At 46.8% G+C, this 14,273-nt stretch overlaps 1 protein-coding gene across 2 annotated transcripts in view; it reads left to right on the forward strand.

Moving 5' to 3' along the window:
* The first annotated feature begins 8,366 nt into the window (after nucleotides 1-8,366).
* The window catches only part of LARS2 (leucyl-tRNA synthetase 2, mitochondrial), a 68,637-nt gene continuing 62,730 nt past the window's right edge, over nucleotides 8,367-14,273 (forward strand). Inside the window, exons 1-3 of one of the 2 annotated variants that reach the window (XM_082192998.1) lie at nucleotides 8,367-8,496; nucleotides 11,793-12,048; nucleotides 12,481-12,609. In XM_082192998.1, coding sequence (XP_082049124.1) covers nucleotides 11,815-12,048; nucleotides 12,481-12,609 — 363 coding nt within the window. In that variant the 5' untranslated portion in view covers nucleotides 8,367-8,496; nucleotides 11,793-11,814. The remainder of the gene's footprint in view (nucleotides 8,497-11,792; nucleotides 12,049-12,480; nucleotides 12,610-14,273) is intronic. The other variant, XM_082192999.1, reaches the window with a different exon arrangement.

The following is a 14,273-nucleotide window of genomic DNA, read 5'->3' on the forward strand; positions in this document are numbered from 1 at the left end:
TTTCTAGGTACTCCTCATCTCTCAAAAGGAGCTGGGGAATGAACAACCAAAGGACGGAGGGGACGCAACACTCGGTCCATACCAAGCTCTCCACTGGCCATCTGGGAAAGGATCCCATCCACCTAAATGAAAAGAAAAGGGAAATGGGCAAAAGGTTGCCATTCACAAATGGAACAAATAATACTCTCATTCTGGCTCAAGAAAATCACCATTTTATAGTTCAGATTGGGGGAAATAAATACAGTGGTACCTCTAGTTGTGAACGGGAACAAAAATACAAAATACAGGGAACAAAATACGGGAACAAAAATACAAAATACAAAATACAGGGAACAAAATACGGGAACAAAAATACAAAATGATCGGCAAATGCAACCATAAAATAATTTGGCACCTTATGGTTGCAAGTTAAAATTTCTGTAGATTGCATTTTAACACAGAGGTCTTCTGTTGTTGTTGATCAAGGCTGGCAAATTATTTTGTGTGTATAAATCTTTTGCTGAGAGTGGCATACCCAGGCACATCTTTGTTGTTGATGATGAGTATTTGTCTCTTGATTTTCCTCCCAGGAACTCAAGGCCATGGACACTGTCTTCCTCTTCCCCCTTTTATCTTCCCCCAAAGCCTGTGTGGTGGACCTTTTCCTAAGCACCCTCAGCATGGATCACCTTTTTACCACCTTTCCCACACTTTGGCCTCTCATCCTGCTGCTGCACAACTGCATTTGTCAGATGGATGCCAGCACTGCTGCCGGGGACTCACCCGCTGGGCATAAGCCTGGTCCTCTTGGGGCTGGTACAGCTTTTTTATCTCAAAGGTCCTGCAGAGCCAGGGGAGGGCGGAAGAGAGATGTTAAGCACTAGGTAAGTAGCAGGAGGTAACCTCACTGATCTATCCTAAGCTAACTCCTCTCTACTTAACAACAACCATTTCCAAGCAAAAAAAGGGGGGGTGTGGAGAAGAGACCGACTTGCCATTCTGCACACAAGGTCTCAACTGTCTTGCGAAAGGAATGGGCCTCCCCAGCCACTCTGGGCGGATATTAAACACACACACACACACACACACACACACACACACACACACAATCAAACATAAAAAACTTCCCTAAACAGGGCTGCCTTCAGATGTCCTCTAAAAGTCAGACAGTTGTTCAGTTCCTTGGCATCTGACGGGAGGGTGTTCCACAGGGCAGGTGCCACTACCGAGAAGGCCCTCTGCCTGGTTCCCTGTAATCTCACTTCTCACAGAGAGGGAGCCGCCAGAAGGCCCTTGGAGCTGGACCTCAGTGTCCGGGCTGAACAATGGAGGTGGAGACGCTCCTTCAGGTATACTAAGGTGTTTTCTGATCACTATTCATTTTATCTGCAGGACGTGTGTGAAAATCCAAGCTTCTCCTGGACAACACACAGTTCTCAAGTACCAGCCTTTCTCAAACTTCGCATAGTTCATGTATCTCCCACTGTCCCATTCATCCATCCCCAAAAACCGAAACTAGAGGCACTTGATCGCTTTACTGAAAGTGTCAGGCTCCGTCATATTTCCCCTACATGCATATAGTCTGGAAAAGGCAGCTCTGTGGATTCTCTATTCACCTCCTTCTGTCTTTAGAGACGTCTCCGCCTGCAAGGAATGATGACTGAGACATACTCCCCCGAAGAAGCGTCTGGCCCTGGGACAAAGTAGCCCGGTTTCGTTTCATTTGTATTTGCAGGCATGTGGGACATCTCTTTGGCTCCTCTCTGTTCCTGTGATGGTGAAACAGGAACGGGTTAAAGGTGGAATGGGGAAGGGGATCCACAGGAAGGAGAAGAACCAGCGATACCACGCACCTTACGGGATCCTTGCTGCAGGATCACATTCATCCAGTGCTGTACCAACTGCACTGGCTCCCGGTGGAGTACAGGGTCAGGTTTAAGGTGCTGGTTTTGACCTTCAAAGCCCTTTGTGGCCTAGGACCCTCGTACCTATGGGACCGCCTCTCCTGGTATGCCCCGCAGAGGACCTTAAGGTCCACAAATGACAACACTTCAGAGGTCCCAAGCTGCAAAGTGGTTAGATTGGTCCAGGGCCTTTTCAGTACTGGCCCCGACTTGGTGGAACGCTCTGTCACAAGAGACTAGGGCCCTGCGGGACTTGACATCTTTCCGCAGGGCCTGCAAGACAGAGCTGTTCCGCCTGGCCTTTGGTTTGGACTCGGTCTGACCCTTATGTTTCCCTCCCCTTACGGTTTTGATCTATGGGCTACTTTTTAAACAAGGCTGCATTTTAAATTGCATTTTAACCTGTATTTTAAATTGGTCCCCCCCCCATTATGTTTTTATTGTAATTTTACTGGTGTTAGCCGCCCTGAGCCTGGCTCTGGCCGGGGAGGGCGGGGTATAAATAAATTTATTATGATTATTACCTGAGCACACAGCTCTCACAGATGTAGTTGTCGGAGAAGCCATCAGGGACAGGGCTCGTGAGCGGGGTCAGGTGAAAGGGGACAATGTCCTCCCCATCCTGGACGCACACAGAACCTCCGCGGAGCAACAGGGGAGCCCAGCTGGACACAGGGTGGTACAGCACCATGCCGTGAACCACGCACCAGCCACGGATAACATCTGAAAAAAAGGAAAAATAGGGCCGGCTTAACCTTGCCCATCTCGGCAGGCCTGCCTTCACTGATACAGTGGTGCCCCGCAAGACGAATGCCTCGCAAGACGGAAAACTCGCTAAACGAAAGGGTTTTCCGTTTTTTTAGCTGCTTCGCAAGACGAATTTCCCTATGGGCTTGCTTCGCAAGATGAAAAACGAAAACGTCTTGCAAGTTTGTTTCCTTTTTCTTAACACCGTTAATACAGTTGCGACTTGACTTCGAGGAGCAACTCATAGAACGCGGCGTGGTAGCCTTTTTTGAGGTTTCTAAAGACTTTGGTGATTTTTGAAGCTTTTCCAAAACTTCTTTTAAACTTTAAAAACTTTTTTTGGGGGGGTTTGGATTTTGGGTTGGGGTGTTTGGAATTCAAGGACTTGGTGTTGGGGAGGGGTTTTCAAGAACCTGGAAGCTTGTGTGTTTTTCCCCCTGCATTTTTATGATTTTCTGTGACCACTGGGCCACTCTGCTGTTTTTTTTAAAAAAATCTGGATTTGAATTTCTGTGTGGTGGGCGGCTGGGGGAACAGTTGGGGACGGGGTTCTTCAGCAAGAAGCAAAGAGTGGAAGAGGAACCTTCTTCGAGTTGTCCCCCAGAGTCTTAGAAAATGTACTGTACACTTTGTTGATTTTTAAATGTTTTTCTGTCATGTTTAGAAACTTAATTTATTGTACCTTCAATTTTTGAAATGCTCTTTACAGTATGTATGACTTTAAAGAGCACTTAATAAACTCTTGTACCAAATTTGGCTTTGTTTGGACTTTTTTTGACCTTAGGAACGCATTAATTGAATTTCAATGCATTCCTATGGGATTTTGTGCTTCCCAAGACGAAAAATTCGCTAGACGAAAAAACTCGAGGCACCACTGTATTCTTCAAACCCCGTTCTGCACAGCCTCAGAATCCTCCCACCAGTCTGCTTTTATTTTCAAGACTTACGTAGAGCCCCTTCCTTAAAAAACAACAACTAGTCACCTGCTTTCTCGGCAGAGGGCTCGGTTTTCACATCCTTGGCCAGGTCCAGAGGAGGGACTGTCAGAGGGGTCTGGAAGGGGGTGGGGGTGTTAAGAGTTAGTGACAGTTCAGCTTCACCCCTTCACACCCAACTTTATGCTTTCCCTTATCCCCTACAACCATTCACCCCATTGCTCCCCCATGACTAAAGTAGGAAATTCCCCCTTTTTCTTTGCACTATTTTGGACACTTTATCATATGGTTACCAGATTTTTTTCAATGAATCCGGGGACACTTTTTTTTTTTAGAAGCTGAGTAGCAACAGGGAGTCAGTAGTGGGGATGGTGAGGCAAAAGATCCTGGGCCCAAGCACACATGCATACAGTGGTGCCCCGCAAGACGAATGCCTCGCAAGACGGAAAACCCGCTAGACGAAAGGGTTTTCCGTTTTGGAGGTGCTTCGCAAAACGAATTTCCTATGGGCTTGCTTTGCAAGACGAAAATGTCTTGCGAGTTCCTGCGGGGTTTTTTCCTCCCCCCCTTTTTTCCAAGCCGCTAAGCCGCTTATCAGCTGATCCGCTAAGCCCGCTAAGCCGCTAATAGCGCTAATCCGCTAATGGGCTTGCTTCGCAAGACGAAAAAACCGCAAGACGAAGAGACTTGCGGAACGGATTCTTTTCGTCTTGCGAGGCACCACTGTATTGTATGAAGGTGCAAAGCCCTTCTTTTGCACCCTGTGAAACACATATGCACAGAGTTTTTTAAAAGCTGGGCAACGGCCGCCCACCTGCAACTCCCGAGTCTCCCCCGATCAGTCAAAACAAAGGGGGCAGGAGGTCTGTACTGCTGGACGTCCCCGGTTCCCCTTCAGCAGTGGCAGCAGCAGCGGCAGTCAGCAGCCTGGTAGCACAGTTGGCTCTGGCTGGCGTCAGGAGCTGCTTGCTGCCATGGCGCCTGCCAGTTTGCCTCCGGGAAGTCTCCATATCTTGTGCACAACACATCATATGGGGACTTCTGGTGAGGAAAAATGGCGGGCACCATGGCAGCGAGCAGCAAGCAGCTCTTGAAGCCAGCCAGAGCCAACTGTGCTACTAGGCTGGCTCCGGGCTGCTGAGGCTGCCGCTGCCACATTTCCTGGGGACAGATTTGCAAATCTGGGGACATTCCGGGGATGGAATTTGTCCAGGGACAGATTTGCAAATCCAGGGACTGTCCCCGGAACCAGGGATGTCTGGTAACCCTACTTTTATCAGTCCCTTTCTACTCCCTTCAGCTTTGTTCCACCTCAGAGGTAGGGAACCTTTGGCCTACGGGCCAATCCTGGCCCGCCAGGGGTTCAGTTTAGCTTGCAAGGCCATTTCCCCCGAGCCACACCCATCTGTCAATCAGCTGATGTACGGCAGTTGATGGGCAAGTTCAATTCTGCACATGTGGCCAAAACTTTGCTGGCCTTTGGCTTGCCAAGCCGAGGCCTGCAATGGCACTTGTTCCGAGGTTAACTCGGCAGATGAGCCTATGGTTCCTTACAATGCACCTTGGAAACCCCACAGGAGGCATTTTGACGAGCAGGATAACCCACCTGTCAATCATGTAACCCTTCTCTGCATTGCTCCTAAAGGTTTAGGTTGCTGCACACTGCCTTGACCTGATGTTTTGCAAGGGGGTGGCTTATAAATACTTTTCCAGATAAAATAAACAAAGTCCCAATGACGTCAGGTGCTTGACTGGTGGGATGTCTCAGCCACCAGTCAAATTTGGCCTGTAGGGAGGAATCAGATAAAGATCTTGCCCTAAGAGCCAAGAAGGTTCCTCACCCCATGTTCTACCTCCACTGTTAGAGGCAGTTTGCCGCTGGACACCAGTTGCTTGGAACTGCAGTTTGGGAGAGTGCTGTTGGACTCATATCTTGATTTGAGCTTCCCATTGACATCTGGGTTGGCCAACAGAGTGCTGGACAAAATGGGTCTTTAGCTTGACCCAGCAGGGTTCTTCTTATGTTCCATACCCCTAATTTTCTTATCCCACCCAGAAATCAGGATCTTATTTCTAACGTAGACTTGCATTTCCCCACTCCATCCGTGGCTGATCTACGCAGCATATGGATATCTGAGGCCCCACCATCTTTGACCTGGAGCTACTTACCTCAGGATCGTGGAGAGTCACGTCAGGCTTACTTGTTTCTTCTGCTCTCGGCTCAGGGTCTCTGTGAAAGGCTTTCAGCCTTTCCACAAGTTCTGCATTCTGGGCAGCGGGGTGGGGTCGGAGAGAGAGAAATAAGTATGTATTTAACCCTAGATCTGGGCCAGTTCCAGGTTTGAGACATTCCTGGGCACAGTGGAAGGCTTGCCTGGCAAGAGAGGGTTAGTTGCACTGGGAGCTGTCAGCTCCCCACAATGCCACAAATTGGAGGGCATTGTGGAAAATGAATATGGCAGCCAGTTCCACCTACTGAGGAGGGAAAAGAGCATACTGTATGTCAGTGTTGGGCTGTGACTGGGCATTCGGCTCCCAACCCCTGTTCAATAATGCCAGGTAAATGATGCCAGTCTATTTATCAGGGATCTTTGGGTTAAGGACTATTTTAAAATATATTATTAACAGCTGCAAAGCACAGGTGATTTTCTAAGTTCTGCACATAAGCTGAAATATAAGACAGACCCTGACCACAGGTTAATAATTTAACAGACAGAATACCAAAGGAAATAAGGAACAGGTAAGTGGAAAGCAACCTTTGGAGTAGCTGCTCACTGTTATTATTAATTTACTACTCATCTTCCTCACACACATCTGAAGGTGTTGTACAAGACACAATAAAAACAACTAAGAGGCAGCAGAAACATTTAAGAAAATAATGTAATGGAAATATATGGCCAAAACCCATTCATCCAGCTGGAAAAGCGTGACGGAACACAAAATGTCTTTACTTATTAGCAGCTAGATGTCACCACAAAAGGTATTCTGCTTTAGGCTGAGAGAATGGCTGCTGCTGCTTGTGAATAGACAGGGCTTCCTGGACTGAGAAAAGAAGATTTCCTTCATCGCTGTTCACAATGAGGATATAACCAAACAGAAATTTGGAAATGTGCAGTCTCTTTTCCCACTTAACTTCCAACAGTGGGATGAGGACAGGGCAGGAAGTTCGGTATGAACTGTGGCGGCATCCCCTCACCTTCCCTGTAGCACGAAGCCCAAACTTCTTACACCACTGTTGCAATTCCGTCCTTTTCAAGGTGTTGTAATCCAAGGAAGGAGAACCACACGAAGAGTCCCCCTTGATCCTCATTTCTGGAGGATTCTTGGATGCCAATTTGACGACTCTGCGGCTCTTTCGAGACATCCTAAGCCGAGAGAAAGAGAGAGAAATAGAGGGAAATAGCATTGCGAGCCTCCATCTCTCATCCAAGGTGGTCAGCATAAGGCAGCCTTTCTCAAGCTCAGGTCCTCAGATGTTGTTAGACTACCCAACATCCCTAGTTGCAGAACCAGCGGTCAGGGGCATAGCCAGGATTTTGCTGGGGGGGGGTAGAGCCGAGCTATCTGCAATGTGACTGGTCAGTTAGTTAAATATTTTTATTTATTTACTGGATCTGTCCCCCCTTCCCCTCTGGCTAGGCCTTTGGTTCCCAACATTGGGCACATGCCCCACAGGGGGGCAATTTGATTTGGGGGGCGCAATTTGAGAATGAGTTATTAACAGTGAATGGCCTTTTAGGCTTCCTCCACGTGAACAGGAATTCACTTTTTGAATAATAAGAATTATACGTCACAAGGGATTTTAGGATTTTAGAGATGCTTAGGTGGGACATGGCCAAAAAAAATATATGTTGGGAACCACCCATGCTAGCAGTCGGGGATGATGGGAACTGTAGTCTAACGGTGCGGGTGGCGCTGTGGGTTAAAACACAGAGCCTAGGACTTGCCGATCAGAAGGTTGGCGGTTCAAATCCCCACGACGGGGTGAGCTCCCGTTGCTCGGTCCCTGCTCCTGCCAACCTAGCAGTTCGAAAGCACCTCAAAGTGCAAGTAGATAAATAGGTACCACTCCGGCAGGAAGGTAAACGGCGTTTCCGTGTGCTGCTCTGGTTCGCTAGAAGCGGCTTATTCATGCTGGCCACATGACCCGGAAGCTGAACGCAGGCTCCCTCGGCCAGTAAAGCCAGATGAGCGCCGCAACCCCAGAGTCGGCCACGACTGGACCTAATGGTCAGGGGTCCCTATGCCTTTACATTATATATATAGAACATACAGCATCTGCTGCATCTGGACCTAATGGTCAGGGGTCCCTTTACCTTTACGGGGGACATGGCCAAAAAATATATGTTGGGAACCACCCATGCTAGCAGTCGGGGATGATGGGAATTGTAGTCTAACAACATCTGGGGACCCAAACTTGAGAAAAGCTGGTACCATGAGCACAACCAGTATTTTGTTGTGCGGGGGGGGGGCAGAATCTTATATTTGTATTGATTGGAAGAGAGGACAACTGCCCCCTGGCTGGTATGAGGCGCCGCCGAACTACTATTCTCACTATCTCTGATCAGGGGAAATGCGAGCCTCACAACACACCAAGGAGGAACAGCATGTATGCTTCCGCCCGACCCGTCGACTCACCTGGGCGCCCGGCGCCGCCTCTCCCTGCGAAACGCTCCGCAGCGGCCGGAACCTCCTTTTTCAAGCAGCGCGCGCTGCCCCGCCCCGCCCGTCAGCTGGCTCCCTCTTGACCACGCCCCCTCGCCGCCGAATTGCCCGCGCGCCTGCGCACTCGCGAGGGGGCGGAGGGCCAAAGATGGCGGCGCCCAGCCGGTCCGAGGCGTGAGGGAGACACACACGCGAGCCGCACCTTGGCTGGAACTCGGGCCCCGAGCCTTCTTGTCTCTTTTCTCCTGGGTAAACAAGCACCGGAGGTCGGGGGAGGGGAGTTGTTTCACGAGCACTTCTCTAGGCGGCTTGCAATAGACACCACCAAGGAATTTATTCTTATTTTTATATTGTTATTTTTGGGCGCTTTTAAAGTTGCAGTAATTCCCTCCCCCCCTACCTTCGTCTGAAATTGGGCTGCGGTGAGGAGGGGAAGGGAAGCGGGGTGTGACAGGATCGTGTGCCCCGTTGTGGTACTGGAAACAAAATTCCTTCGCTGGGGTCTGCGCTCAAGAGGGACCCTTTTCTCTTTAGATATGTGTATTCCCGCCCCCACTTGCTAAGCTGCTATTTGGAGCTTGAGGGAGGGTCGGGGGTGTTTATAACAAAAGGAAGCAGATTCCTCAAAGATAGAAACCTGCTGTGCATGGGATCCTTTTCTCTTTTAAAAATTTGGTTTTTATTAATTTTTCATTAATAACACTCCAATATGGGCCACATTATTACAATATCAAACCATAATACAATTTATAAAGCCAGTTATACATTCCAAATTAAGCAAATTGACTTCCTGTATTCTGGTCCTCCGGAGATAATCATTCTTAAGTCCTGCACGTAATTTCATATATGATCCAAATATAGCAATTCTGATCTGTTGGATTGAAAATGAACGACAGACGAGTAGATAGGTGTCATACGGGAGGCGTCTCTCGAGCAAGCCTCAGAGACTCCCTTTTATTGAATATTACTGCGTTTGCCACGTGTGCTTGTTGCTGATTGTTTAACATAAGTTCAAAACAAGGGTTGCATACAAGACATTAATTATTGCATATAAGACATTAGTCATAGACAGGTTAAAGGTTGGGAAAAGGAACGCGGAGTTTATACAGGCATGGGTTCGGACTGCCCATACCAGAGTGGTACGAAAAAGGAATGTACAAGGAGGGTTAAGTACAGATTGATATGGTGTGAACTCAAGGTGAACAGAACGTACCAGGGTGATGATGGAATGTCTTAGCATCAGCACAGTTTGTGCAGCGTGAGCAAAACAAAGCTTAGAAGCAAGACTTCCCAGAATGCAAGAGAAAAGAAGCAATACTTTCCCATAATGCGACAGTTATGTGCAGAGAGAGAACTTCCCTTTACTGATCTTAATCCTTTCTTCTCAGCCACTGGTGTTGAAGGGGCCTAAAAAGGCTACAGTGTATCGGGATCCTTTGCTCTTCACGTCTGGGGCAGATCCTCTGCAATATAATAATTTATTATTTATACCCCGCCATCTGGCTGGGTTTCCCCAGTCACTCTGGGCAGCTCCCAACAGAATATTAAATACATGCTAAAATATCAAGCATTAAAAACTTCCCTAAACTGATAGTTTTCTGCCTTGCCCCCAAATAGCAGTTCTTTCATTTGAGTCTAGACTTAGCTCATAGAACCTGCATTTAAGTGTTGGAGTTCATCAGCTATCCCTGGAGCCAGTGAATAATAAGAATAAGAATTTTGTTATTTATACCCCGCCCATTTTGGCTGCGTTTCCCCAGCCACTCTGGGCGGCTTCCAGCACATATAAAAATGTAATAAAACGTCAAATGTTAAAAACTTCCCTAAACAGGGCTGCCTTCAGGTGTCTTCTAAACGTTGAGTAGTTGTTTATCTGTTTGACATCTGATGGGAGGGCATTCCACAAAGCGGGTGCCACTACTGAGAAGGCCCTCTGCCTGGTTCCCTGTAGCTTCACTTCTCATAGTGAGGGAACCGCCAGAAGGCCCTCGGAGCTGGACCTCAGTGTCCAGGCTGAATGATGGGGGTGGAGATGCTCCTTCAGGTATACTGGGCCGAGGCCGTTTAGGGCTTGAAAGGTCAGCACCAACACTTTGAATTGTGCTCGGAAACGTACTGGGAGCCAATGTAGGTCTTTCAGGACTGGTGTTATATGGTCCCGGCAGCCACTCCCAGTCACCAGTCTAGCTGCCGCATTCTGGAGTAATAATGACTTTAATTCAAGAGAGTCCAGTAGCGCAGTGAAGATAACGACACACAGTGGTGCATCTTTGGTTTTCATGGGCTTCACTATATAGCTAAATTGTAACCCAAAGTTGGTTGCTAGAAATACACATAGGCAGAGAGGGAGAAATCATAAACAGGCCAAAAGGCATTTAAATCCCAGAATCATAGAATTGGAAGGGATCCCAGGGGTTATCTAGTCCAATCCCCTGCAGTTCAGGAATCTCAACTACTTCATTTCGCTTTTAAATTGTATGCTGCCTTTCTATACTACTATACGCAAGGTGGTTTACAGCAACAAAATAAACAACAAAGAACACACTCATTATTATAATAATCTGATCCAGTACAGAAAGTCATAATAAAACATAAGTTTAAAATGGAACAATGCGTAAAATACCACAATACATACAAAACCATGTAAAAGGATAAAATTGAGAAACAAAGACACACAATTTATAAAATTATTATTTTTTAATCCCTGAACTCCTCCCTTCCCAGCTGCTTCTGCTGTTCTTAAAAGTCATGGCCTGAGAGAGGCTGATGGCTCAGCTGGACTTGATTGAGGGTTGGGGTGGCAAGGCTCGCTCTTTGTACTTCCTCGCTGAGGAAGCTGACTTCTGCTGAATTATTTTAGAGTATTTCTGTAGGTTTTCTTTTGCTGGGACTTTTCCAAACAGTTTCCAGCCAGGAGCACTGTGGACAGCAAGTTTGAGTTCAATGACTGATGGCCAGCCAACCTCTGCTTAAAAACCTCTAAGGAAGGAGAGCTCACAACCTGCCGAGAGAGTCTGTTCCATTGTCAAACAACTCTTTGCTGTTTGAAAGTTCTTCCTGATGGGGTCCTACCCTCTGGAGCAGGAGGAAACAAGCTTGCTCCATCTTCCGTGTGACATTCTTTTAGATATTTGAAGATGGCTATCATATCTCCTCTTAGTCTCCTGTTATGCAGGCTCCTCTTATCCAGGCTTTCACCTGTATTGCTTTATTTTAAAGAATAACGACACATCAGTTTTCTTTTCAGAGAGGTTTCCCATAATAAAATAGAAATAACACTGGCTATATGCTGTCATACAGCAGCAAACAATATCACGGTTCCGAACAATAAGACTCAAAATTCATTTTCTTGCCTCTGCAATCTTAGAGAAGTTTTCATGTGCCTCTTAAAAGCACAGTGGAATGCAGCCTCATCAGTCTATTGAGCCTACTGTTGCCGTTAAATGTGATTGTTTTCACTTCTAGAAGCCTTAAGAAAGGTTAACACTGTTTTGTTAAAATAGAGAACAAGGCTGCTGGTTATCACAATTAAGTTAGGATCATTCCCTTTTTTTTTTTACAGGGCTTTCAACAAAAGCTGCAAAATGTGGTTCATTTACCATAGATGTCTCATGTGCCCCAAACACTGGAGAAGACAATTACATGGATCATTCAGCCCAGTTAAGTGGGAGAAAAGGCTAATTCCAAGATTCATTCGGTCCATATTCAGCGAATCCGGGAAGTGGGAAACAAGCTATAAAGTGGAGACTAGGAAGGAAGTTGAAAACTGGTGGCATTCCAGAATAAAGGAACAGTTTGACCAAACTTCAGAAATAGATGTAAGGATTATGGCAAAATTGAACATGCACTCTTGAATTCCTTTTGTCCCTCTGTATTAGGTGCATTAGGAAAGTTAATGGTTGTATACTGCAGCACAGCTAAATGGACTTAGGATTTCGCCCATTGCATTAAATATAATAGCATATTACCTGCTTCTCAATGGAGGTGTCTTTTTAGAATATTGAATTAAATTATGGGAACTTGTAATATAATAAACAAAGATTACTGCTCACAAGAAAGGTGACATCCTTTTTGTTGCTATTTTCTGATTTGCTGGTCAAAGTGCAGTCCTGTTTTTAAGATTTCTTTAAAAATTGGGGGTTAAAGACAAAAGCGTGATTTGTAAAAAAAATTAAATGTGGTTTAAAATTGAACGTTTTCCCCCCAAGTTCTATCTTGCAGACTTTGTTTTTGCTTATCATTTTGTCTAGAAATCAAGGCCAAAGTTTTATGTCCTGTCAATGTTTCCATATCCTTCTGGGAAGCTGCATATGGGCCATGTTCGAGTCTACACCATAAGCGACACGATAGCACGGTTTCAGAAAATGAGAGGATTTCAGGTATCTGTTAACTATTGACATTTGTTTGGATAATATTTCAGGTGCTTGGAAATGAGTGGTCTGTTGCTTTTGAGGACAGTCAAAACACACTTAGGAACAGGCCAAGCCTCAAACCTTTATTTAATGGCAGATAATCACAAAGCACAAATTGGGAGGACCTTAACCAGATTATAACGGAATTAGGGGCTGTGTTATAATTAATTATTCAGCATATTCCTCGCTTCAGATTGCTTGTGGTGTTCTCTGCCTCTCTACTGCACTCCGGCCCTTTCTGCTAAAAGTGGCATACTTATCCTAATATACATCAACCTGGGCATATAACAAATAATTCTTCATTTTAGGTAATGCCTGATTAAAAACCTGTACAATTTGCAAACTTGCCGTATTTTACAACTAACTGGCCCAAGAGGGAGAGCAGACAAACCAGGAGAGGGTGGCTTTGCACCATCCCGGTCCCTGTGTGGTCTGCTCTCCCAGCCGGCAAGAGCGTTTGTTTGCACTTCAATAGTTGCTTGACCTGTGCATCATCTGGCTGCAGGTAACAGTGTTGTTGTCATTTGTAGTGGGGGGTTTAGTGTGTAATTACTAGCCGAGTGAATGCAGCTGGGGTTGGGGTGTGGTCCAGGCTCTGCCTTACTATAACAGCAGCCCTGCTGCAGGCAGCGAGGTCAGCCACTTTCGAGAGATGCAGGGGCAAAGGTGCTTCATGCTGTCAGTCAGGCAGGCTATAGAACTGTAGACTAGGCGCTGCGTGAGACAGTCCTGTGACTCTCAACCCGAGTGAGAGCCTGGCTGATGGAAAACTTGGTTTTCTGGAATTCCCCCTGAGTGTGAGAGGTAGGGGGAAGAAATCTTGACTTCTTTGGGAGCATCAAACTGGAACCTGAGGTTTGGACTGTTGCTTCTTGCAAAAAGAGGAGCTAAGCAGGAGCAAAGGAGCTGGGTGCAGTAGAAGAAGAAGAGGAGGAGTTTGGATTTGATATCCCACCTTTCACTCCCTTTAAGGAGTCTCAAAGCAGCTAACATTCTCCTTTCCCTTCCTCCCCCACAACAAACACTCTGTGAGGTGAGTGGGGCTGAGAGACTTCAAAGAAGTGTGACTGGCCCAAGGTCACCCAGCAGCTGCATGTGGAGGAGCGGAGACGCGAACCCGGTTCCCCATATTACGAGACTACCGCTCTTAACCACTACACCACACTGGCATTGTAGTTTATGCAAGACAGGAGCCATAGCTTAGCACAGGGGTCAGCAAACTTTTTCAGCAGGGGGCCGGTCCACTGTCCCTCAGACCTTGTGAGGGGCTAGACTATATTTTTTGGGGGGAATGAATGAATTCCTATGCCCCACAAATAACCCAGAGATGCATTTTAAATAAAAGGACACATTCTACTCTTGTAAAAACACGCTGATTCCCGGACCGTCCGTGGGCCGGATTGAGAAGGTGATTGGGCCGCATCCGGCCCTCGGGCCTTAGTTTGCCTACTCATGGCTTAGCATGTGCAAATGTGCCCTTTGTCTATAACAGGAATAGCCCACGTGGGACTCTCTGGATATGGCTACACCATCTCTGATTGATCATTAACCATGCTGCCTAGGGCTGATATGAGTTTGCATCCAGCAATATCTGGGGATCGCCACTTTGGTTATCCCTGATTCACGCTGGC

Source organism: Podarcis vaucheri (genome assembly GCF_965113315.1).
Source record: "Podarcis vaucheri genome assembly, chromosome: 12".
Taxonomy (NCBI): Eukaryota; Metazoa; Chordata; class Lepidosauria; order Squamata; family Lacertidae; genus Podarcis; species Podarcis vaucheri.